At 54.5% G+C, this 24,461-nt stretch overlaps 2 protein-coding genes and 1 long non-coding RNA gene across 3 annotated transcripts; 2 read left to right on the top strand and 1 right to left on the bottom strand.

The window, feature by feature from the left end:
• Positions 1–2,277: 2,277 nt before the first annotated feature.
• LOC119092592 (TBC1 domain family member 19-like) lies at positions 2,278–10,011 on the top strand. Its single transcript, XM_037215547.1, has 11 exons — positions 2,278–2,319; positions 3,974–4,177; positions 4,453–4,577; positions 4,836–4,937; positions 6,131–6,191; positions 6,974–7,097; positions 7,360–7,472; positions 7,750–8,044; positions 8,531–8,732; positions 9,190–9,376; positions 9,937–10,011. The coding sequence occupies exons 1-11, from the start codon at positions 2,278–2,280 to the stop codon at positions 10,009–10,011; spliced, it is 1,530 nt and encodes a 509-aa protein (XP_037071442.1).
• A 499-nt stretch (positions 10,012–10,510) lies between these two features.
• Positions 10,511–21,709, bottom strand: LOC119092712 (translation initiation factor eIF-2B subunit epsilon). The gene is made up of 12 exons (XM_037215689.1): positions 21,342–21,709; positions 19,983–20,107; positions 17,826–18,011; positions 16,794–16,977; positions 15,703–15,944; positions 14,770–14,886; positions 14,288–14,628; positions 13,034–13,252; positions 12,301–12,440; positions 11,367–11,522; positions 10,918–11,070; positions 10,511–10,677 (listed from the first exon to the last, which is right to left on the bottom strand). Exons 1-12 carry the CDS (start codon positions 21,456–21,458, stop codon positions 10,603–10,605), a joined length of 2,055 nt encoding a protein of 684 aa, XP_037071584.1. The 5' UTR covers positions 21,459–21,709; the 3' UTR covers positions 10,511–10,602.
• A 711-nt stretch (positions 21,710–22,420) lies between these two features.
• On the top strand, positions 22,421–23,722 carry LOC119091335 (uncharacterized). Its single transcript, XR_005093404.1, has 3 exons — positions 22,421–22,460; positions 23,073–23,153; positions 23,645–23,722. It is a non-coding gene; the product is annotated as an uncharacterized LOC119091335 (long non-coding RNA).
• Positions 23,723–24,461: the final 739 nt, after the last annotated feature.

Below are 24,461 nucleotides of genomic sequence, written 5' to 3' on the forward strand. Positions count from 1 at the left end.
AATAACTAGGTTTGTGTGCCTAACTTACAAAAGAATGCTGAAAGATTTTTGGATGTTTAACTGTCATAACATACAAACCATACTAATATGCAGTAGTGTTCTTTTAAGTAATGAACACTAGGCCTACAAATCCCACCATCCAGCAATGCAAAGGGTAATAGAGCTTCAGTCTCTTACAGTAAGGCCTGATTATGGTGAGATGTATTGGTGAAAATTGGAAATATGGTCCCCTGCTGGATCTGCCTGTATATGCATCCAGCGCAGTGCATATATTTTTGGTGGACTTGGGTCTATGGGCTGGATCATATTTTATTTTCTTGTGCACCCTACGAAATGATGGTTGTGATGGCATCTAGCTAAAATACATACTGGCAAACATACTTTGAAACTGCATGTGCTAAAGCAGTGGCAGTGAATATGGCAGAATTATCATTCAGCCTCCATAAGATGATCTTGGGGCCTAATATTTTATAGCCTATTGTGTCCCAAGTCCAATGACGCAAATTGTACGACCTGTTACTACACACAGGCTAGCAAGCACACCCTGTCATGACCTACTAATGGTAATAATGGATTAAAAAATTAAAAATGTGAATAAGCAATTTCTGGCTATCTCATCCTAAAACTAATACAAATCATTTCCATTTCCTACATACCTTATCATACAGTAGCCATGCTAGCACATAGCATTAAGGACTACTGTCAATACCACTTTTGAATGTCTGTGATGAGGCACTAAGAGAAAATAAGCTAATTTAGTTGGTGTCAGCTTTTGGGGTTGAGTATTATTTCACATATAATGATGAATCTAGCTGCTGCCAACACATACCACATTGACACAAATAGCTGCCTAGATTGCACCAATGGGATCAATTCCCACAAAACATGCTGCAAAAAAGTAATAATGCACAGAACAGACCCCAACACTGACCATGGCAAGAATATGTTTCCCCAATCTTAATCAATTCACATCCTTGCCTACCCTGAGACCCGTTCATTGCCCATTCATTACTTCATATGCAGTAGTGTGAGCAAATAACATCTGACAGCCAAGCATGTCTGGCTTTTGTGATACTACCCCATTTCTCAATGTATTGCTCAGTTCAATGTATTGCTCAGTGAACAACACATTGAACATTTCCTTTGTCTCTTGGACCACAGTATTATGGCATGAAAATAGTCCTGTTTAGTGCTTTAATGTTATTTGGAGCTTTGCATTCAAACTTATTCGAATACTCATATGAGCCAAGGGAAAGGTAGTGAAACAGTTGCGCATGTGTGCCAGCATAAACAAGTTATAAGCTCCATGAAAAATGTCATTGCTAACACAAAAAATAAAACAAACATTTCCCCACAATCTGCCATTGCAGGTACTATTTTTGAAGGGAGCCAAAATACTAACCAACCGGCTATCAAAACCTTGAGACGCGGAAAAGTGCTACGCTCTTTCCCTCCTCGAACCCTTCTCGCACTCTGCGAGGTTATTGGGCATCCGAGACCAGCCACCATGGCAATGAAACCGCCTGCACGTTTTATGTAATAGGCGCGCCATTTTTGGAAGTACTAAAAGATTCCATATTAGCTTTTAGCTTTGGCGCGCCAAAAATCGATCGCGGTGTCTGAAGTCCATGCGGTAAGCGTCCTGTCGGCGATGATTCCCGTGAGACTCTTGAACGCTGGTATCGTTACCACCTAAGTGGAGGAGACGCTCCATGTTACTTTTACGAAATTTTACATTGTACCCACGGTGTTGTACAAACTTTTCACTTTGCTGAACAGCTGTCTGGAGGGGGAATTGCACAGGGCTGTAAACTAGATGGACGAAATGCATTATTTAGCTAACATGGTCAAATTTTCGAAAAACATGCTCATACTTTATATCTCGACTAGCTCCAAAACTCACCATCGTGCAGCCTTAAGCCATACATGAAGCACGAACCCGTCCACCATTTGCGGTGCATCGATCACACAACCGTAGTTCCACTTTTACGTTACCGAACGATAGCGATCCAGTCGAGAGCGCTTCACTTGCTGCTCTGAACCCATACGCACAGTATTTAAAGAGATTATCGTTTAGTGTTGACGGGCCAAACCCGCGACAGCTTGGATGTTGGTCTGCAACCGGTAAGTGCTGGGCCATGCAAATAGTCTTGATCATATTGAAGACCCCTACTGCCCACGTCAACATATCATTCTGCTAGAACTATTTTGCCAGGCGTCCCATGACATTTGGCAGACGTGGCTTGCGTTGCGAGCTTGTTTGGACTGACACAGGATATGACTGCGATCCCCAACCGCGCCTCTGCCGGCCTTGCCTCGGTCGGTGCAAGACCTCCGAATGATTTATTCTGTTGGCGATCTCAATGGCGTCTGTCGAGACAGCAGGGGTGTTGGGGTGTAGTTTCCTGTGCAGTGGGGGAGGACCGGGGACTTCAGCCCCCTTCCCCCTCCCTCCTTAGCCTCAGGCCCCCCTAACTTTGGGAAGAAAATGCGCCAAATCTGGGGAGAAGCCTGTTGGCGTATTTTGGGGGCAGTCTGGGTAAATTTGCATTGTTCAGTCCCCATTTTGAAAAACTACACCTCTACTAGACAGCTTCATTCAATTTAAAACGATTACGAAACCGTCTTGCCATACACCTGCCAAGGCCAAGACTGAACTGACCCGTGGCAAGTGCAAAATGCCTATGCTTATGTTAGTCGCCTGATAGCGAAGTTTGTGGCCGGCTGCACTTTAGACACTGGACCGCCGACTTTTTTCCCATGTCTGGTAGACTTTTCGCCCTATTCTATTCGCCCACAGGCTGTAACCGGGTCTTACGAAATATATCTGCCATGAATCGCGATGTCGCTGTTCTGATGGATCACCTGCAGAAAGAAGATGGGTATGCATCTGTGATGCAAGCTTTGGAGGTACGGAAAGTCTCGTGTGACAGTTGATATAGCAGCCGCTCACTGGCGAGCTGTGTCAGGTTGGGAGCGGGGAAAAACGGATAGCTGAATTCATTTCATGCGCCTTGAGGTAGATGTAAAACTTGTGTACGAGGTTTCAGGAGGTTATTGCCTCTGGCCCGCTCCCTCTTCTTTGTTGCCCCGCCCAAATAGAAATTGTCGATAAGAAATCGTAGTCAACTGTTCCATCCGTACTTGCTTTACTACGGGAGCAAAGAAAACATAGAACCCGCCAACTCACAGCCGCCTTCCGCGCCCGGCTTCCACTGCCCCGGCCGGTATTCTCTGCAAACCCTGACGTCACCGGCGAACTGACCGGTGCCAGCCGTAGAACGGCATGCGGTCGAGACGCGTCAGCGTTCCCATGTTAATCTTCCATCGGCGCAAGCGTCGTGTCACAGTGATCGTCTGATCAGGCGCGGCACCGCACCAATCGCGTCGCTCTGACGGTCTTGGTCACTGGGCTCAACCCCCCTGTTCGCTTCGTTGCCGTCTCTTGCAAAGGATGTTTCGTGCTGGGTGCTCCAGCTTATTCAAAAGTTATGCCTTGAGGTTCGGGTCCACACCGACTTGAGCGATTTCGCCGCATTTGGGACGATTGAGCTCAGTCGCAGACGCTGGCGTGCGGTGCCGCCACGGCCCCCGGTCATCGGAGGACACTGGGGTGTGATGCCGCCGCGGCCCCCGGTCGTCGGAGGACGCTGGCGTGTGATGCCGCCGCGGCCCCCAGTCGTCGGAGGACACTGCCGTGTGGTGCCGCCGCGGCCCCCGGTCGTCGGAGGACGCTGGCGTGTGATGCCGCCGCGGCCCCCGGTCGTCGGAGGACACTGGCGTGTGATGCCGCCGCGGCCCCCGGTCGTCGGAGGACGCCGGCGTCTGGTGCCGCCGCGGCCCCCGGTCGTCGGAGGACACTGGCGTGTGGTACCGTCACGGCCCACGGTCGTCGGAGGACACTGGCGTGTGATGCCGCCGCGGCCCCCGGTCGTCGGAGGACACTGACAGGCACGGGCGCGCACCTCGGCAGAAGGTGGTGGCGTCACACCCAGAGCTAACCGGCGCCGGTGATTACCGGGAACGGCTGCTGGCGCTGGTGCGCTCGTCCCACTGCGAGCGCCAGCTGCAGAACTTGGTGCACCAGACGGTGCTCAGTCACCCGGACCTCATGTACCCGGCCGACTACCCGCCGATCGCCATCCAAGAGCCAATCGACTACATCCGGCGCGCTCAGGTCAGGCCGGAGCGGGGTCACGACCACCCTCGCGCTGCGGGAGGCACACGTGGCTCGGCAGACCGTGCGTGCGTGCGTGCGTGCGTGTGCATGAATCGCAAACGACTCACTAGGTGTCATTTACCGCTGAGGGCTAGGTCATTCCCCTCTCCGCGCCGGCCGACTTGCCCCCCCCCCTCCCCCCGCCCCCTGACACCCGGGCTTGCGTCCGGCCGTACCCGCTGGCTGAGCGACGGCGGGCTCAGGGCGCTGAAGGGACATGCCTGCGCCGGCAGCGGGCCTGGGAGCGACGCCTGTACAAGTCGCTGAACGCCATGAGCTCCGAGCTGGCGGTGCCCCTGGCCCGGCTGCGGCCGCCGGCACAGCAGCAGAAGATGACTGACCGGCCGGAGGAGGCCACGCCTGATGACCCGGGTCAGTCATATCATCCATGTCCCGCTAATTTTCCCAGAGTCGGCCCGGGGAATGAGCTGCTCTCTCGAATCTCGCTGACATCTCCGAATCCAGACGTGCGCGAAGTCCGACACAATGATACGATCGCGATGTTTCCAAAATAATGTGCATTGCTTCTGGATCATAAGGAAATAGCAGTGGCGATAAAACATGTGAGCACCGTTTCGGAGGGCAGCTCACTGTGAGCACTGTTTACATATGTGAGCACTTTTTCAGAGGACTTGGACAAATTCCGTCCGGTGTACGCGCCCAAGGACTTCCTGGAGGTGCTGACCCGTGTGGAAAGCCCCAACTACATGCCATACTGGTAAGGCTTGGCCGGCGCGATCGTAGGCTTCGGGTCGTGTTATTGTTTGTCAATTGGTGCATTCGTACCCTGCACTGATTCCACTGCAGCTAGAATAAACCACATCTATTATCTACCAACCGTAGTTACACTACCCTGTTCTTCTGCTTAGCCATGCAAATGTGCATTACGTTGTATGTGTAACGATCCAACTCACTTGACGCTGTGGTACCCATGTCCGGATCTTGTCATCCAAGTTGAGTAATGAATTGCGTGTTACTTTTGTCTAAATTTGGTACCGATTGGATCTGTTTGATGCCCCATTGTAACCCGCACTGCCGCATTGAAACCCGATTGAGCTCACACCCTATCACTTGACTGTTAATTATCGACTGACTTGCCGTGTCGTACAATTCAATTTAAGCAACAATTGTTCCCTAAATGCTGTTCTTTTTCTTCTCCCAAAGAAGTGACAATCGTTTTTCACCAGCACTGATCAACTCAATTTCTATACGGTATTCTTTTTCATCCAATGCATTATGCAGGTCGAGTAACGATCGGCCTTGTCGGGGCCTGCTGTCCAAGCTGGGTAACGATTGAACCTGTTCGACGCCCCGTTCATACCTGAACTTACAAACCAAACGACGATTGAGTTGACTTACCGGCCTGTTGTTCAGAGATAAATATCGATTGGCTGGCTGTTTCCTTACTAAGTGATGATCGAATCCAAGTGCTGTCCTTTGCCGTCATGATCACGAAGGAGCCGTTTGTAATCTGCACTGGTTAATCCAATTCCAACGACTGACTTCACGTTCCTTTGGTGGCCAATTGAGTGACGTTGAAATTACCGCAACTTGGTCACTCGAATAGAGTGCCGATTGACTCATCACAGCTTTATTACCGACCCTATGTACCTACCGACCCTATTTCCCAACTTTACATTCTAGAACGACGTAACATTGAGGTAACCAATGCAACTGTCAATCCGTAACGAGCGCAGGGCGACGTAAACGACGCTTTCGCATCTTTTCGCTCGGCTCACGGCGCCGTAACGTAACGCCACGGTCTAACGTGCCGCCATAACCCAGGCACTGTCACAATGTACGGTCCTCCCACAGGGCTCCATCTCAAAGCCAACATTCTGCGTGCATATTGCAGTGTATAGCCACTGCGCGCGCCCGGTTTCCGTGACCATGTCGGCGTGCTCGTTTCAGCGGGGACTTTCTGTACGGGATGGTGCGTCTGCCGCTGCCGATTCCGGATCTCGCCGACCTCGTAATACGCTCTGCCCGGTCTCTATCTGACTGCTGCTTCGGGTCGACCGACTGGCCACCCTTAGGTTGACCCTCACCGCCCTCACACCCGCAGCACCGCTTTCTGTCGTACTTTGCGGCTGTGTAGCGCTGGTCGGCTCCGGGCCGGCGGCCTGCCGCGGTTCGGTCACCGCCTTGAGCGCCGTCTTGACGCCACAGACGGCTCCTCGTCACTGGATGCTGACGTGTCTGTCCGGCCCACCCACGTATGGTCCTAGCAGCGTCAACGCAATGCACCTCATCACGCACATGCCATGCCTTGTGGGTTTATTATTTTCGTATGACACTGTCACCTTAGTCACTGATGCCTCAGTACCGTTGTTTGTTATGTGGACCCTATTTCATCAGCCGTTGGAGACGAATGCGTAGAGAGCGTTGCTGAAGATTCCACTGCTGAAAACCATCTAGCGAGTCTCTGTCCAGTCTGCTGCCAAGTTGAGACCTGAATGCTTCAACATATGATTGTTTTCTGCGACCACGATCCATATTTTCTTTTCCTGTCTCGCCGCCGTTTTGTGTTCAGCCCAAGACGTTCGTGCGGAGCACTCCGGCAGCGTTCAATTGCCATCAGACTCTGTTACGGCTGTCGCTGTAAGTGCGGCCCAGCCTTCCAGCGCCCGCAGCCGTCGCTGCTGGCCGACTGATGACGCCCCGGTCCGCGGCCGGGATGGCTGACAGCCCAGGACTGGCTGGCTTCGGCTGACTGACGGGACCTGATGCCACGCCGCCTCTTCTCCGCTTCAGCGCCAGCAGTTCGAGGAGCTGGGGAACCCACGCTTCCAGCATCTAAGCATGTCTGCCGAGTTGCCGGCCGCGACCCGACCCCAGGTCACCGTCAGACAGTTTCGAGAGGCCGTCGGCAAGAAAGGTGCGCCGGAAATCACGGCCATGACCAGTGACATCCGCATCAGATGTCATAGCAGTCTTTCGACTGGATGTTGTTTTTGCGACGCGCGTGGACCAAGGTGTGCGTGATTGCTTTCTGATTTGGGTCGTGTCTATGGCCCGGAACCTCGGTGATCCCAAGAGCTGAGTCCATACTTGGTGACGGCGGCTGGACTGCACAGCATCACCAGTTCCCGTGTCCGAGCCCGCGCACGTGCTCGGTGACCGGCGCCGGTCTGTTCCAGTGCTGGACATGGAGTACGCTCCGGTCAGCCGAGACTTCGCCAAGCTGGGCGTGCCGCAGAGTCTGCGCGGCCGCATCTGGGGCCAGATTCTCGGCGTCCGCATTGAGGAAAAGGTGACCCAGCTAGCCAGACGGGGATGAAAATAGCACTGGGCGCCGATGCGGAAACCACCCAAAAGAGGCGACGCGCTGCCGCCGGACAGCTGTGCCGACACCACCGGACAGGGACAGGCAGTGTCGGGAAAGTATGGGAGCACCTAGAGCATGATGGTAGCGCTGCCGGGGAGGCACGTCAAAAAACTGGACGGTTCACGATCTCACAACACTTCACGGCCTGCAGCCAACTGCGGTGTGTGGTGGAGGCGAGCTCTGACGGCCTCGCCGTCCGCAGCACTGGGCGCGCTACCGTGACCTGCAGCGGGCCGTGCTACAGCACGACCTGCTGGCCGACCGTCTGGTGGCGCGCGACGTCCAGCTCACCGCCGGGAACGACGACCAGTACTTCGTGTTCGCCGAGCAGCTGCGCGCCACACTGCTGCGCTTCCTGCGGCACACGGAGCCTCTGGCGGCGCTGGCGGCGCTGCCCGCGCAGCCGGCGCGCGCCGCCGCCGCCGGCGCGTCGCCAGACGACCACGTCGCCTACCCGCCCTGCGGCGTCGTGCCTTTCCACGGCTTCTCTATGTACTGTGAGTGATGTGGGGTGGGGCTGGAGGGCGGGTATAGGGGGCGCTGAGTGTCCGGAACTGAAACACCAGCTCTTTAACGCTACCCTTCAATCACCGACAAACCCCATTTCTGCTCTTGGAACAATGCAAAGGGCCGGTGGTATGCACTGCCGCCGGTATCCCCCAGACCCCAAACGGTCACCGTGGAGATCTGGCCTAGATCCAGTCCCAGCAGCCTGGCAGCGGATGTTATGATTTGCCTGCAGGAGACCTTTCGCAGAGCACGCAACAGACCTTTCGGAAGATCCCGCTGCTGTTTACACGTCCAAGGCTCCATACCGAGCGTGCGACCTTTTGACATACCGCTTAAGCTACTGAAACTTTCCCTCCCGACAGAGGCCGCGTCTGGAGTCCTACACCATGGGCCGCGCACTTCGCCGTCAGATCACCGGTCCGCCGCGCCGCGGACGCCTCGGCCTGACCGGACCCGACGCTTCTCCGTTCCAGTGGCACCGCTCTGTTTCGTGTTCAGCGACGCCGTGGAGCTGCTGTTCACCTTCGAGCGGCTCTACGTGCGCTACTTCGTGTTCCTGCACTCGCTGTCCAGCCGGCCCAACGGCATTGTGTCGATCAGCCTGCTCCTGGAGCGCCTGCTGCGGGAGCACGAGCCCAGGCTGTGGCTGCACTGCCGACAGTGTCGGGTTCAGCCGTGAGTGGGCGCGGCCCGGCGAACTGGTCTGCTAGGTCAGGGAACCCTGACACGATGGTCGGGACTGCCCTGACCTCCAATGACGGACCAGTTGTGCCCTCCTGTTACGGTTCGGCTTCAGCCGGTCTAGGCAACGCAGCACTAGAAGACAGTGCCTTGCATCTCATTGGTCCGACATACACTGCTGTGCTCCACTGACGCCCTACGTCTCCACCCCCCCCCCCCCCCGCCCCACCCGACAGTGTCTTCGTAGGTTCCGAAGTTTTGACTCACAAATCTCGAGGTTCGCTATGCTACACCACCGCTGACCTCCACCCCCTCTCCCCACGCATACGGCCGTTTACTCTCCCCTCCCTTCCCACTACCGCCAGTCATGAAGCTGGCCAGCTGTCGAAGTTCCCCTGACCTCGGCATCCGCTCTGTCGTGACCTGTAACTCCGTCCGCGTTTGCCGGCAGACTGCGCCTGGTGTTCCGCTGGCTGGTGCGCGCCTTCTCCGGCTACCTGAGCGTGGACCAGCTGCTCCAGCTGTGGGACATGCTGCTGGCCTACGACTCTCTGCAGCTGCTGGCCCTGCTGGCCGCCGCCGTGTTGGCGTACCGGCGCGCTAATCTGCTGGCCGCCAGCAACCAGCCGACGATGGAGGTGCGCGAGCGGCGGGCCGGTCGCCGGGCAGACCATGGTCATGCCGGCGCCGCGGCGGAGATGCCGCCGCACTGCCGGCAACACCCCCCGGCGCCCCCACCGGCCAGACGTTGGGGAGCTGTCAAGAGTGTTTTTAAGGCGCTCTATTATTTTAATCAACTCAACGTCACACGAGCAATGCTAAAATCTGCAGAAGCGGGGGGGGGGGGGATGAAGCCTCTTTCTCACCTTGTGATGACAGTGTGTGCCTACGCATCACTTTTGAGCCCATTACCGGCGGAAATCCGAAAACGCATAAGGCAGCTCCAGTTGAGGCTGTACTGGCCGACCCACATCTCTAGAAGGGGCTGTACAGGCCGGTCCACGGACCCGTCACGGTCGACTCTGGATGGTATCAGCAAGCGGCGCTCAGTGCGTGGTATGGTTTTTTACGCAAACAATGCGCAGCAATGAACCCCCTCAGCTGGCAGCACAATAAGCTTGTAAGGTATTCTGTGACCAGGACGCAATCCAGAAGCGATTCGATTTTACACGTCACAGCGGGATGCGCGCGTCGCCAGGCGGTGCTGGCTGACCTGTCGTCGATCCGGGTGGTGCCACTGCTGCGGGCCGTGCTCGGTCGCTGGACCTCCTAGAGCGGCGCCCAGCTCGGCCGGCTCCGGAGGTGGCGAGGGCAAGACCCTCGGTCGTGTGAGCCGACCGACCGCGGCGGTGGGCGGCGCTCAGCTCGGCCGGCTCCGGAGGTGGCGAGGGCATGGCCCTCGGTCGCGTGAGCCGACCGGCCGCGGCGGCGGGCGGCGCCCAGCTCGGCCGGCTCCGGAGGTGGCGCGGGCATGGCCCTCGGTCGCGTGAGCCCACCGGCCGCAGCGGCGAGCGGCGCAGGACCGGCCCGTACCGCTCCCGGGGCGGCGCAGGACCCGGCCCGTACCGCTCCCGGGGCGGCGCTGCCCCGGATCCGCCCGCCACTTACTCTGCAGGGACCATGACGGCGGCCCACTGCAGACTGACGAGGTAAGGCGGTGGAAGAATACATACTTAAGTTCCGGACGAATGGTTTGTATATGAGTCAGAGAGCGTCGAGACTGTAACCTGACCGGGTGAATTATGGGACTGCCCGAAAGGCCAAGAAATAGACTAGCTTCACCACGGCACTGTATTATTGGTACGTCCATCCACCTCGTAAAAACAACACCACCGATTAACACTGGCAGAAGCGATGTTCAGGCTCAGTCGTCGTCGCTGCCCGAGTCGTCCTCTGATTCCTCGTCGGCTTGCTCCAGCCACTCCACCAGACGCCGCACCTGGGGTCACAGCGCACCGTCAGAGGTCGCTGGCCGCACTGTTTCGCCACAAAGACATCGGGCCGTGAAACCCAGCACGAGAGTGAAGCGGACGGGAATGACCCATAAGCCACGTGGTGGGCGCCGCCCTTCTCTGCACGACCTTGTAACGGCGTTGACCTTTGAACACACGCCGCACACTTCGCCGCCGCTCCGGCGCGCTCCTCTGACCCAGACCCAGCGCGGGCGGACGGCTCTCACCTGCTGCCGGACGCGGACCGCCTCCGGCGTCAGCTCCTGCGACTCGTTGTACCAGGCCAGAATGGTGGTCTCGGACAGGATGTCCTTCTGGTACAGCACCATCAGCACCTTCGCCAAGCAGGCCGCCATCGCCGCGTGCTCGCAGCTAAACGTCTGCCAGCCACGGTACCACAGTTACAGCCTACACAGTCAGCTTCAGAACAAGGGAAGCCTGTCAGAAGGTTCAAGATAGCTGTGTGCCTCCATGCCAGCTAAATTCACAGAAGCGTGTAGCAAGTGAATCTAGAGGTCATCAACAGAGCGCGGTCTCCAGCCGAGCACATCCGCCCGCGGCTGAAGTCCTGACGCGTGCAGTACCGAAGGTCGAAGGCCAGGCAAGACTGACCTCGAAGGCTCGTCCCAGGCTCCGTCTGCCACCAGTGGCGGTTACACATGACCACAAGACTGACCTCGAGCGCCCGCAGGCAGCTCCACTCAGACTCCTCGTTCTTGATGTAGTTGGCCAACAACGGCATGAAGGTGGCCAGCACCGACTGCAGCTTGGCCAGGAAGGCCGGCGGCGGCAGCGGTTGGTCGCAGCCGTGCTCGGGCACGGACAGGATGGCCTGGAGCAGTGACGGCGGCGTGAGAGGGCCGTCCCGCATCACCGCAGGCGCGCGCGGGGCCAGTTTGCCGCGCTGGCGGCCCCGGCGTCACGCCTGGACGCGCTGCTGCAGGTCTGCTCTGGCCACAAGCAGCGAGCTCGTCACACGCGGCGCACATCCATCTATCGCCGAAATCGACATGCCGTAAGCACGCCGCTCTTCTGCGTGTCTGGCCAGGTCATACCACGATGTAACAAACGCAGAGATCGCCTCACCATACAAGTTGGTCTCATACGGACGTTTGGACAAGCGTCACAGGTGCTGCTGTCATCGACCACAAACTGCTTCTCAGCTTCCCGGCCCCCACGCGTCTTGTAGCGTCACAAAATACGCGCCTCTTTAGAAAACAGTGTCTTTAAGATCATTCACAACCGATGTCTAGTACAGGATATCAAAGGCGACAGCGCTCTCTCGACAAGCATGCAGGAGCATAGAGAAAACTGTGCCCTAGAACCTATCCCAAATATCAATTGCCCAGCCAACGTGCAAATAGAAACAAAATACGCAAGAAAAGCAAATGACAATCATTGGAAAGGCACAACACATGTAATACATCGGCGCACCAACGAGCCCCCCAAGCGTCGCCGCTGAACGCCAGAGCAGCGGCCACATCAGTGTACCGTCGCCATGCTGTGCCGGAGCCTCGCAGGCGTCACCGCGCGGTCTTCCCGTCGCCGCTCAGTCGGAGGACAGACTCCGGCGAGCTGGTGCAGACAGGCACTGCGACAAACCTCCTCACCTTGACCACCAGCGAGTTCAGTTCCTGGACGGTCACGTTGTAAGCGAACTTGGACGAGTTCACCTCCAGGATGAGGTTTTCCGTCCGGATCTTCTCACTGTAGCCGCGAACCAGGCTGTCCAACACCTCGTTGTAGAACACTGAAAGGCCGCAGACTCACAGGCTTGCAGAAGGCCTTTTGGAGATGGGAAATTGTGACTAACATCCTCACCGAATTACCTTCAGCCCTAAGAATGGGCGAACGGACATGCCATTCACAGATTTGGAAGACGAGGGCAGGAGAGTGGATAAACATCGCACATTTTCTTTAAGCTATCTTAAGGCACGCACAAAGGAATGCGAGTTAAGTGGGAGTGGGAATGAGTAAATGGCCTCACTCAATCGTCCTCTGCATTCCTTCTCAACGCTATTCTCTCGCTCTGGGTCATTCCAAAAGAACCAGAGGCAATGTGTTTGTACGCAACAAAGAAACGGCCCATTCGAAACGATTTCGCCATTCATTGGTTCACATGTTTGTTTACGTGCTTTAGTGGAAAGACACGCATTGCAACACCATCACAAAAGATCCGGAAAAGTTCCGCGTCCTCAGGCAACAGCAAATAGCGAATCTCAAAACCCTTAACGTTAAAACTACTGGGGCAGGGAATACGTTTGGCACGCAGAAGACGAGCAGCCTTCCAGAGCCATGCCATAGAGCGGGCCGGCGGCCGGCCGCCGCAGCGGTGTCGCTCACTTCTGGTGTCGTCCAGAGGCGGGCTGGCGGCGCCGGACGCCCACTCCTCCCCCTCCTCCCCCTCGTCGTCCTCGTCGTCGCTGCTCTCGCCGCTGTCGCTGCTGACGCTGGCCGGCGGCGGCACGGCCGGGCCTAGAGGCGCCGCCGCCAGCGGATCATCCTCGTCGTCCGCCGCGTACACGAACCCGCGGCCACTGTCGCCCACCAGCTCACGCGGCACTGCCGGTACGGCACCGGGTCAGACGGCACTGCTGGTACGGCACCGCCGCGTACACGAACCCGCGGCCACTGTCGCCCACCAGCTCACGCGGCACTGCCGGTACGGCACCGGGTCAGACGGCACTGCTGGTACGGCACCAGCTCGGACGACACTGCTGGTACGGCACCGGCTCGGACGGCAATGCTGGTACGGCACCGGGTCAGACGGCACTACTGGTACGGCACCGGGTCAGACGGCACTGCCGGTACGGCACCGGGTCAGACACTGCTAGTACGGCACCGGGTCAGACACTGCTAGTACGGCACCCGGTCAGACACTGCTGGTGCGGCACCGGGTCAGACACTGCTGGTACGGCACCCGGTCAGACACTGCTGGTGCGGCACACCGGATCGGACACTGCTGGTATGGCACCGGGTTAGACACTGCTGGTAGGGCACCGGGTCAGACACTGCTAGTACGGCACCGGGTCAGACACTGCTGGTACGGCACCGGGTCAGACACTGCTGGTACGGCACCCGGTCAGAAACTGCTGGTGCGGCACACCAGGTCGGACACTGCTGGTACGGCACCGGGTCAGACACTGCTAGTACGGCACTGGGTCGGACACTGCTGGTACGGCACCGGGTCATACACTGCTGGTAGGGTACCGGGTCAGACGCTGCCAGTACGGCACCCGGTCAGACACTGCTGGTACGGCACCGGGTCAGACGCTGCCAGTACGGCACACCGGGTCAGACACTGCCAGTACGGCACCTGGTCAGACACCGCTGGTGCGGCACACCGGGTCAGACACTGTTGGTATGACACACCGGGCCAGACATTGCTGGTACGGCACACCGGCACAGACGACACTGCCGGTACGGCACCGGGTCAGACGGGACTACTGGCGCAGTACTGGGATAGACGGGACTGTTGGCACGGCACCCAGCGCGAGGCACAAGCAGACTCTGACAATCGTATCTTCACCACAGCGCTGCGTAGACCTCTGGAACACCCACGCAAGCGTTCCCCCGCCCCCCGTCACATGTGCCCACCTTCGGGCTGCTGGAGGTCGCCGAACTCGTCCGGGCGCGGCTGGGCCGCCAGCCGGGTACCGGCCGGCAGCGTGCGCATCTCGTCCACCACCACGCCCGGACCCAGCACGCAGCCAGGCTCGAGGACCACGTCCGGGCGCAGCTGCACGCCGGCGCCGAGCAGCGCGCGGCAGGCGCGCGTCCGGTCTCCCAGCCGGCAGCCGGCGTCCAGCACGGCGTCCTCGAGCACCACGTCGTCGCCGAGCCGGCAACCGGGCCCGACGACGGCTCGCAGCAGGCGGCAGCGGAGTCCCACAATGACGCCGTCGGCCAGCGCCACGCTCTCCTCCAGCCGACTGTCCCTGGCGGGTGGAGGCGGCCGGCGTCAGCGGCTGCTACTGCGGCAAATAGAGGAATCCCTCCACCGATCTCTTGCAGTGTTGTTGAAAAGACGACGCAACGGGCGGTAGACTACCGAGCAGTCGTTCAGGCCGGGGCCCCACCTGCCAACGGTGGCCGTCCTGTGCCTGTAGACATTCCGCTGGATGCAGCGGATGTGGCTGGTGTGGCCGCGGTTCTCAGGAACCACCGGGTACGCCCAGCGGTCCATCACGTCCCGCCTGCGGCAACGGCAACAAACGATCAAACATTCTGCTAACGACGAACGGAACATAGTGCGCCACGGAAAGCAATGCATGTGGGAATGTACAAAGTGATGGGCCAAACCTTGCTTACAGCGAGACATACCTATCGTACCTTATGACCTACGCAGTCACAGGGTTTTTTTAAGGAGTCTACACATTTCAGAATACCCCATTTTTACATTCCGAGAAAGATTAAGAATGCAAGCTGAAATGTTGCCACTTTGGGATCTTCGGAAATGTTTGCTACTTTACGATCTTTTCGTCTGAAGTAACTCCCCGCCATAAAACGCCAACACATCCCCCCCCCCCCCCCTCACCCCGGCACTCGCCGCCGTAGTCAAATGGGTCCAAGGTCGAAACTTGGTTGCAACGCGAGGAACCACTGTTAAAAAAGATCAAAATTTGGCCAACAAGTTACGATATGAACCAGGAGATGTCACAACGCTCCAGGCACTTCCAAAGAGCAAGTCTTCCGCGGCGCGTAGACGAAGGCACGTGAATCTTTACACTCCTTATATCACGCTTGGTTTAAGTACCATCTCAAAGCACGTTAAGTTCGGAGCCATTTGAAAAGTGCAAAACGACAGCATACTTTGAGAAAAGCACTAGAATATTTCAGAAAGTGAACTTTGAGAAAAAGCAAGAATTTTCGGGAGAAAAAAAAATCCTATACGAGTGTGCGCCGCAAAGTGGAGAGTTGGAGATGCCCGCTCTGCATGTGATATGTCTCGCTTGCTTCATCAGATTGGTCGGGACAGTCAGGCCCGCAGCGGCTGATACCGCAGCACTCACGTCACCGTCACCAGCGCGTTCAGACCGCTGATCTGGGCAGCGTAGTCCGCGCTCAGGCACTTGTAGTAGATGGTGCTTCCCAGAATCTCCTCGTTAACGATGATGCCCTTCACGAAGTGGTCGCGCGTCTGGAAGTCAAAGTTGTCCGAGAAGAGCTGGGGCACGTTTGGCGAGCAGATGCTGATGCCCGGGTCCAGCAGGTCGTACCGCACCTCCACGGCGCTGGCCGCCTGGAAAATGTGCTGCACCACACACCCCGGCACCGTCACGTCAAGACACATCGCACAGTGACACCCAAACAACGACAGGCAGGTTCACGGGGAGAAGATCACCCTGCAGCTCGCGGTGGTGACTGAGTTTGATGATTGGGTGGGTGAATCTTTTTAGATTTGTCATGTTGACCGAAACAGTGGAAACAGTCTGCTGCAAATCAGTTATCATGACGAGCAAGGAAAAAAATATATATATGCCAATTTTTAAGTACAGCCTGCCACGCGCTGGCAACGCGAAAGTCAAAGATCTTACAGACCATCTTTATAAGCAAAGCCACGCGTGGATGACCCCGGCGAACACCACGACAATGTCGCTCTGCGCAGACCGGGGGGGGGGGGGGGGGACAGGGATAAGGTGCGATTCCTCCGATCTGGCCCGTCTGGTTGCAGCCGGCAGTGGTCGGCTCCACCGTGGAGACAGACGGCACCAGGCGAAGAGAGCCAGCCGACCGGCCGAGAGAGCGGCAGTATGCCATGACGCGCCACACGGCCACCGACAGAATGGCCGAGATGTGCTTCGATTTGACACAGGACAGGGAGGCCCACCCGCATGTCCAACGCCCGGGACTGGCCAAGCATGACCTCGCCACGTGGACTGACCAGGGGAGGGAGGGGGGGAGGGGTGACCCTGCCACGCGGACAGACCAGGGAGAGTGTGACCCTGCCACACGGACTGACCAGGGGGGGGGGGGGGGGTGTGACCCTGCCACGCGGACTGACCAGGGGGAGTGTGACCCTGCCACACGGACTGACCAGGGGGAGCGTGACCCTGCCACGCCGACTGACCAGGGGGAGTGTGACCTTGCCACGCGGACTGACCAGGGGGAGTGTGACCTTGCCCCGCTGGCCGGCCGCCAGCCGCTGGTGGTGCACCACGCGGCCCGTCTCTTGGTCGGCCGCCAGCAGCACTTGGGCGTCCCAGTGGCGGGCCGGGTGGCGCGGCGACGCCTCTCGGTACAGCAGCGTCATTACCGAGCCCCGGTCGTCCGCCTTCCGGCGCGCGCTGCCGACACATGTCACGGTCACGCGCACCGCCGGCAGGCGGAGCCGCGGAGAAAGCTAGCCACACACGGACCGCTCGCTATACTGGAGTGATCTAGGACCATACAGTTACACAGCATAGTGCAGGCAATCCGTATTTAAGTCCGACAGGAGCAAGCAAAAATGAGAGCATTGCCGCCTAGGAGTAATGTGCCCATTATGTACTGACAATGGTAATGTAACAATGGTAATGCTGTGTCATGACCTCACGACACTCTGGACGTACCAACACGCGTACAGCAGACCACTCACACATCAATGAAAATCTTTGCAAAATCAAGAGCAGCACCGAATGTGATCCACTTTCCACACAGGTGCTCAAAAATCGCCACTAACTAGTACCACAGATCGATTTAATCACGGACGGTGATCACGGCCAAGGCTAACATGTTTTTCTTGTTTGTAAATGACACACATGTATTCTGAAACACAATACTGCAGAAATCATACACATTCATTTCTGACGCATCTGTTTTCCCATCACGTGCCAAGCCACAGTGTGGTCAGTATCTGTTTTCCCACCACGTGTCGAGCCACAGTGTGGCCAGTATCTGTTTTCCCATCACGTGTCGAGCCACAGTGTGGCCAGTATCTGTTTTCCCATCACGTGTCGAGCCACAGGGTGGCCAGTATCTGTTTTCCCATCATGTGTCGAGCCACAGTGTGGCCAGTATCTGTTTTCCCATCACGTGTCGAGCCACAGGGTAGCCAGTGTCTGTTTTCCCATCACGTGTCGAGCCACAGGATGGCCAGTATCTGTTTTCCCATCACGTGTCGAGCCACAGGGTGGCCAGTAAGCCCCCAGCTTACCTGTGCTCCCTAATGATGGGCACGATGTCAACATTTGTGATGCAGTCAACTGACATGAGAAGAAAGTCAGACTGGATGAGCGCCTTGGCATCCAGGTCTCTCATGACATCACCAAGAGAGAGGCAGTCTTCCGCCGTCTGGATGTGTATCACCATCGGATTGCTACCATCCAGCCAGCGGCTTGCACTGCCCGAAATAAAAAAATCGGTCAGAAATACAGCTCACGCACACCGATTGAACGCCCTCGAGCAGAAGCGCAGGCAGGGGGCACAGGGGGCACGTACCCTCCCCTTAGGTTCTAAGGGGTCCGAAGGGCCCCTCGGAACCAACGACAAGGGACCTGATTTAAAAGTCTGAAGGGCCCAAAAAGCATGCCGGAGGTCGCATTCAGGGACTCCAGCCCGCAAGGCTGAGCGCTCCAATGCCAGCCAGAGGGCCCTGTGCGCTAATCGCGGATCCACCGAGTCCATAAGGGCCTGTCGGTCAGACACAACCAGTAACGCAAAGTCGCCTTCGTGGTAACATGAGCCTCAGGGTCCATGTCCCAGGCAAGCACGAGGCCAGAGCCAGAGATTTACATTGGTCGGGCTCCAACGTCTGTCAGGGGCCCCACAGTCACTTACAGGGGCCCTGTATTGCCAAAGGGCCCTGATTCGGTCAGAGGTAGTGTTCGAGGACGTCCGCAGAGCCAAGAAGGCCCACCGGGTCCGACGATCAAGGGCCCGATTGGTGGGTCTGAAGGCACAAGGAGCTGGTCAGCGTCTTATTAAGGAGCCTGGCTTGCTGGGATGGCCTCTCAAACAACAGTCAGCGGGCCCTTCGCGCCGATTGGCAAACCCTGCGTCGATTTGGTCTATGTATCGGTCAGGCGCCACCAGCACCGCGCAGTCGCCTCCATGTCGGTATGGGCCTGAAGGCCCATTTCCCAAACAGCGATAAAGCCAGGACCAGTAATTTACAATGGTCTGGGGCCTTCTATCTGCCAGGGACCAACAGCGCCTAACAGGGAATTCTATGTCAGCACAGGGCCTCCAATCGGTCGGGGGAAGGTCTGCTCAACAGGGACGGGGACGTGAGCTCAAATGACAGAGGGCCTCTTGCACTGGTCGGGGCCTTCTGACACTGAAAGGAGATGTGACAACCTATGGCGAGTGCTCATGATGGAGCAGTGGAGGCATACTGTACCAGTCAGGGCCACCATTTCCACCACCAGATTCAAGCACTTCTCTGCATTGTTGTAAAGACACAGTAGTTATCATCAATCTAGAAATTACACAGGTATAATATAAACCCGGAATATTTCTAAATGCACGATTTTATGCCACAAAGCATTTATAGGCATTTATTCAAAATGTGTCATTATTTTCATCAGCCTGTTGGCCACGGCCTTGTGTTAGCCACGGGACCAACGTTGCGCGGCCTATGAAGACTTCAACGCCTGGCGGTGAGTTTATTGTTGCGAAGATATGCGAGTATGCATGCCCAAAACAATGTCAAAAATTGCATAATTGACTAATTCTGACTAAATGTTGGACCTTTCCAGACAAACATGGCTTGGCCATGTTTATACAGATTGTTGACACATTTTGATCTCCCATCCACTTTTGCAGGGTCCTTGCCCATCTCTGTATAACCCAGATAAGCATTTTGACAAAGTTTCTGAGTTCTACTGCTTTGAAGAGATCACTGGACCAATGTAAAATGAAGAGAATCAGTAATCTATTTCATGCAGATGTTGTTTAACACATGACCCTTTTTCAGTTTACTGACTATTCTAGCCTTCAGACAGAATTGATCTTATGATAATGTCTGACTTCTATTCCTATCAGGATGGGAAATGTATGTATGTATGTATGTATATGTATATATTACCCACATACATACACATATATAGGTATATAGCATGCTCTCATTAATAACTGGGCCATACCTTGAGAGTTTCATGGGGCCCTTATGCTATGAGGGCTCTTTGTCAACCATGTGCCCCCCTTGTGCCTGCCCTCAAGAAATGTTAGCAAAAAATGTGCATTGTTTGGGATGCCACACAGGCAGAAACACTCATGATGTGCAAATAGAACTACCATGGAGTGCAAATATGAGAACACCTGCAACAGATGGAGAAATGCATATGTTATAACTTATATGCATCTGACTTACCTGATATATTTCTTAACTTCATCAGGAGACTTGCATAAATATATGAAGCACTCATGTATCCCAACTGCTTCCAGATACTCCAAGGCATAGTCCAGTAGTGGCACATTCACCAATGGGACCAACCCCTGTAACAAAATAACCTTTCAAGGAAGGGCTGTGGTCCATCAGGAGGATGCAATGAGGACTACTGGTGCCATAACTTAAATATTTAACTGGCTCACTTTGAATACAAATGTGCAGATATAAACATCTTGGGACATGGTTGGTAACGCCTGCATACAACCAAGTTCACTATTGTTTTCAGGGTAATCCTTGAAACCATGGGTCAATCACAATGAGGTAAAAATGGTACTCTGTATATGAAAGAGAAGCCTTCTTCTGGGTTTTTTATATTATGAGTCAAAAGTTCTAATGTTAAGGTGACAGCCTTAATTTTACCAAACAGTAGTAGTCAACTGACACTGTAATGCTCACTTTCATCACTGGGGCTTTATGACACACTCAGCTGCAGAGGCTACGTGACATTACCTGCCCCTTCATCCTGGCAGAAAAGACAGGCACTGTCGGGGATTAAACCCTGTATGGCTGACTTCCCAGATGAACTGTGATTAATGCAAACACCTTGACCACTGCACGACTGGCACCCCTTTGTGTTGCTGGCTAATGTTAATTATGCTAAATAAGAATTATGATCAGCATTGATATTAATGCTACATAATAACAGTGATTAATAATAATCATGGCAATCACAATGCTTGTGCATGATAAAGCTTAATCATTATCAGAATGTTAATTTGTGATCACATCACTATCATAATTTCTTAACCATAATCATTATTTCACATTACAGCATTATATGACTTGTAACTCTTGGTCTATTGAAAGCCTTCAACCTAACATTGTTGATTGTTCACCAGTTCTTATGTAGGAACATCTATTCTTGTAAACACTAGTTACATTCAGAGGAATCAAACTGGGTGCAAGGGAAAAAGCTCCACCATGAACCGCAATCCAGAAGAACACAAACCGGGCAGCGGTACCTAGACACAGGCTCCAGATTACTACCTCCATATGCCAGGTATTAACACAGTATGTGCATCTAATAAACTCTGCCACATCCCTTTTGTGCCAAGTGTCTAACATATAAATGCTACTTTTTTAATGTTAGCTTTGATGGTCTCTCTCTGATTGGTTTCACATTCATTAATTCAGAGCATTTGTTCTACAGCTTTCTATTCTATTTTATTTAATCATGTCAACACAGCATATATGACAACAGAACAGTAACATTCCGATGGCATTATGGGATCAGGAGATTATGATGAAACCAGGGCTGAGGTGCCCAGAACAATGACATACCAGTGGTGAGTTAAGAGAATAAGGTGCAATATTTTCTGTAAAATTATCAGACAAAAGCACAGCCTGGACAACATCTTCAGCCTTCAGCGCATTTGTTTGGTTCTTCTTCGACGACATGTCTAATACACAAATTTGAGCTTCTTGGTGGTGCGCTTGCGTTGATCGGGGTGTAATTTGGCCTGTGATACGTTAAAACAAAGCCTATTTCCACACAGAAAAACAGCAAAACCGATTTATCGATAACGCCTCAGCTTCGGTCACAGGGGCTACCACAGTAAATAATTAGCGCTTGCAGAACAGCCGCCTGCAAAGGACGGTTCCTATCACATTTGCACCGGCTCTCTCAGGATCTCCGTTTCATGTCATATGGAAATGGTATGGGAATTGAGTGAGTTATAGTGGCGTTAGGCACTTGTAACGCAGTGAAGGCATTATAGCAAGGCCGATACTATATTACTGCTGTCTCTGAGTCCATTTGTGACGTACTAATGGCTTTTCAACTTTTACAGCTTTTGCCTTTTCACCATTTGGGCTCACTACTTATTTGTAAGCATGCAGCTTCAACTTTGTTTTGTTTACGATGAGCTAAGATCATCACACTTCCCAAACTTTAAGATCTTTACAATTTGAACCGCAACTTTCGTCCCAACTGGAAGTTGGGACAGTTGTCTGAGAAAAATGCTCGTGAGGATAGGATAATCACTGGTAGAAATGTTTCACCATTAGTGTGAACGTTTTTTAAAACGGTTTTGAGCAGCTTGAGAATATGGATTGCCAGCAACAATTGCTGGCAGAGAAGGCATTTCCATTTACGAGGAACAAAGTACCTTACTGAGACAAACCGTACGACCAGATCGTTTTCATATCATTTAATTTAATTTCCTCTTTTAATGAAGTTGGGATATCTTAAGAGCGGAAATTAAGAATAAATTTTACTTTCCCACGAAAAATCTCATTTTAAGCTTGCATTCTGTGATATTTCAATTTAAAAGTTAAGGTACTTGCACAAGTTATGATAATTGCCTCTGGGTTTAAAAAACCGGCGTCCCCGCCAAATACGAAGACTGCGGAGCCTTTGGGTTTGGTCTGGTCGTGTGGACGCGCGAAATCTGTAGGACGGTGAGTTTATTTTCATATATTGGTTGTTTCTGATTTGTGTGTGGGTAAAAGTGTGAAGAAAACGGCAGCTCTGTTTTAATTCAACATTAACTATTTGTATACTCGAAGGGAATGTAGCTTGTTTCACATAGATACTGGTCGTACCCGGTAACTCAAGCTTGTGCAGTTCGAGTCATGGCACGAACGCCGACCAAATGCCTGGAAGTCTCAGTACCTGGGTGTCAGTGGCACGGGCAGAATTTTCTGAAGAGGAGGAGGATCAACAAGAACTCATTACACTGATTTTTAAAACCTCTTGTCAGGAACCATGTATCAAACTAAAATAGAGGATTCAGTTGGGGAAGGGGGGGGGGGTCACTAGCTCCCTTGGCTCTGACTTGGCTGGCCATTCCAGGGATAGCACTGCTGCATTAATGTGATCCTGCTAAAACAAGTCACTTAACTGGGCTGTAATTTATAATCATGGTCATTATTGCTTTAGTCAGTGCCAAAGCCATGTGTGTATTTTGCATATGGAGCAAATGGATTGTCATGATAATCAAGACAGCTAAGGCACCATTGACTTGTCAAGGAAAGTCACCATATGGTGTGCTTACTGTATGCCTATTTTAGCCCACAGACTGACATCCTGATTCAACACATACTTGTGTGGAAAGATGGATACACTACTCAGTGTGTCCATGTCCTTATTAGGTAAGTGTCTTAGCTTAATTTAGCTGACCAGAGTCTGTTACCAATGGTCACTAGGTTCTGGATTGTGAAATGGACATGTGATGGTTGTAGCTCTTACAGGTGAAATCATTAAAGATAACCGGATGTGGTGTGCATACACCAGCTCTCATATCTTCATGTATTTTAGGGCTTTCCTCATGTAAATATTAATAAGGTGATCAAATTGGTTTTTGAGACCAGCTTTGTTCATATTTGATCTAAAATGCCTGAGTTCACTCATATACCACTTGTTGCTGCTGCATAATGTGCCAGTCATAAGGATTTGAGAACTGGTTACTGTGACCAGCTTGTTGCATGCCACTCACTATGCCTGTGCCTATCACCTGACAGAGTAGCTGAATGTACATCAGGTCAGTGTTTGTATAATCTGACAGGGTAGCTGGATGTACATCTGGTGGGTGTTTGCATCACCTGACAGGGTAGCTGTATGTACATTTGGTCGGTGTTTACAGGCCAGGCGGCCCACGGCGTGCCACAGACGCCACCGCAGCCGCCTCGCCGGCCGCTGGGCCAGCTGACTAACGTGTGCGCCACGCCCGACTGGTCGGGCGAGGGCCGGCGGCCGGGCGAGCGGCGCGCCGCCGAGCCGCGCCCCAGCGACACGCCGCCCACGCCCATGACCAACCTGAAGCTGCTCACCACTATTGCTGCTTCGCAGCAGGCCGGCGGCGGCTCACGCAAGTCGCTGTTCACCGGCGGCGCGGCGGGTGGCGAGCCGTCGCCACCAGCGGACAGGGAAAACGTGCCGGCGGCGGCAGCTGGCCCGACCCGGCGGCCGGCCTCACCGCTGCCGCCGACCTGCGACGGTCGACAGCCGCCGCGGACGCCGTGCAGTGAGGGGAGCGCGTGGCCGCACGGCGCCCCCGGCGGCTTGCTGACCACGCCCGTGCAGCAGTACCGCAGCGTGTTCGACACGCCCGTGTCCTTATCTAGGCCTGGGGACTCCGCCAAGCTGAAGAAGGCGCTGGCTACGCCGAAGCTGCGGTGGAAGAAGCACGCGAGCGACGTGCTGCCACTTTCTGGCGCCGACAGTCCACTGCCGGCGCCCCCTCCACCAGCTCCGGCCTCTGTGTCGAAGCCGAGAAAAGAGAAGTCCCTATCGGTGCTGTGTGCTAGGTAAATGGACTCCTTATGAATAATCATGTTAACTGTAGGTAAAAACAGTTTTTCCTTGTTGGAGTGTGCAACAAAGAACGTTGCACTCTGAATTTTCGTAGTTAATTTTCGTAGTTTAAAAAAAAGTTCGCAGTAACTTGTTATTCAGCATGT

Source organism: Pollicipes pollicipes, unplaced genomic scaffold, assembly GCF_011947565.3.
Source record: "Pollicipes pollicipes isolate AB1234 unplaced genomic scaffold, Ppol_2.1 Scaffold_3447;HRSCAF=4054_pilon_pilon_pilon, whole genome shotgun sequence".
Taxonomy (NCBI): Eukaryota; Metazoa; Arthropoda; class Thecostraca; order Pollicipedomorpha; family Pollicipedidae; genus Pollicipes; species Pollicipes pollicipes.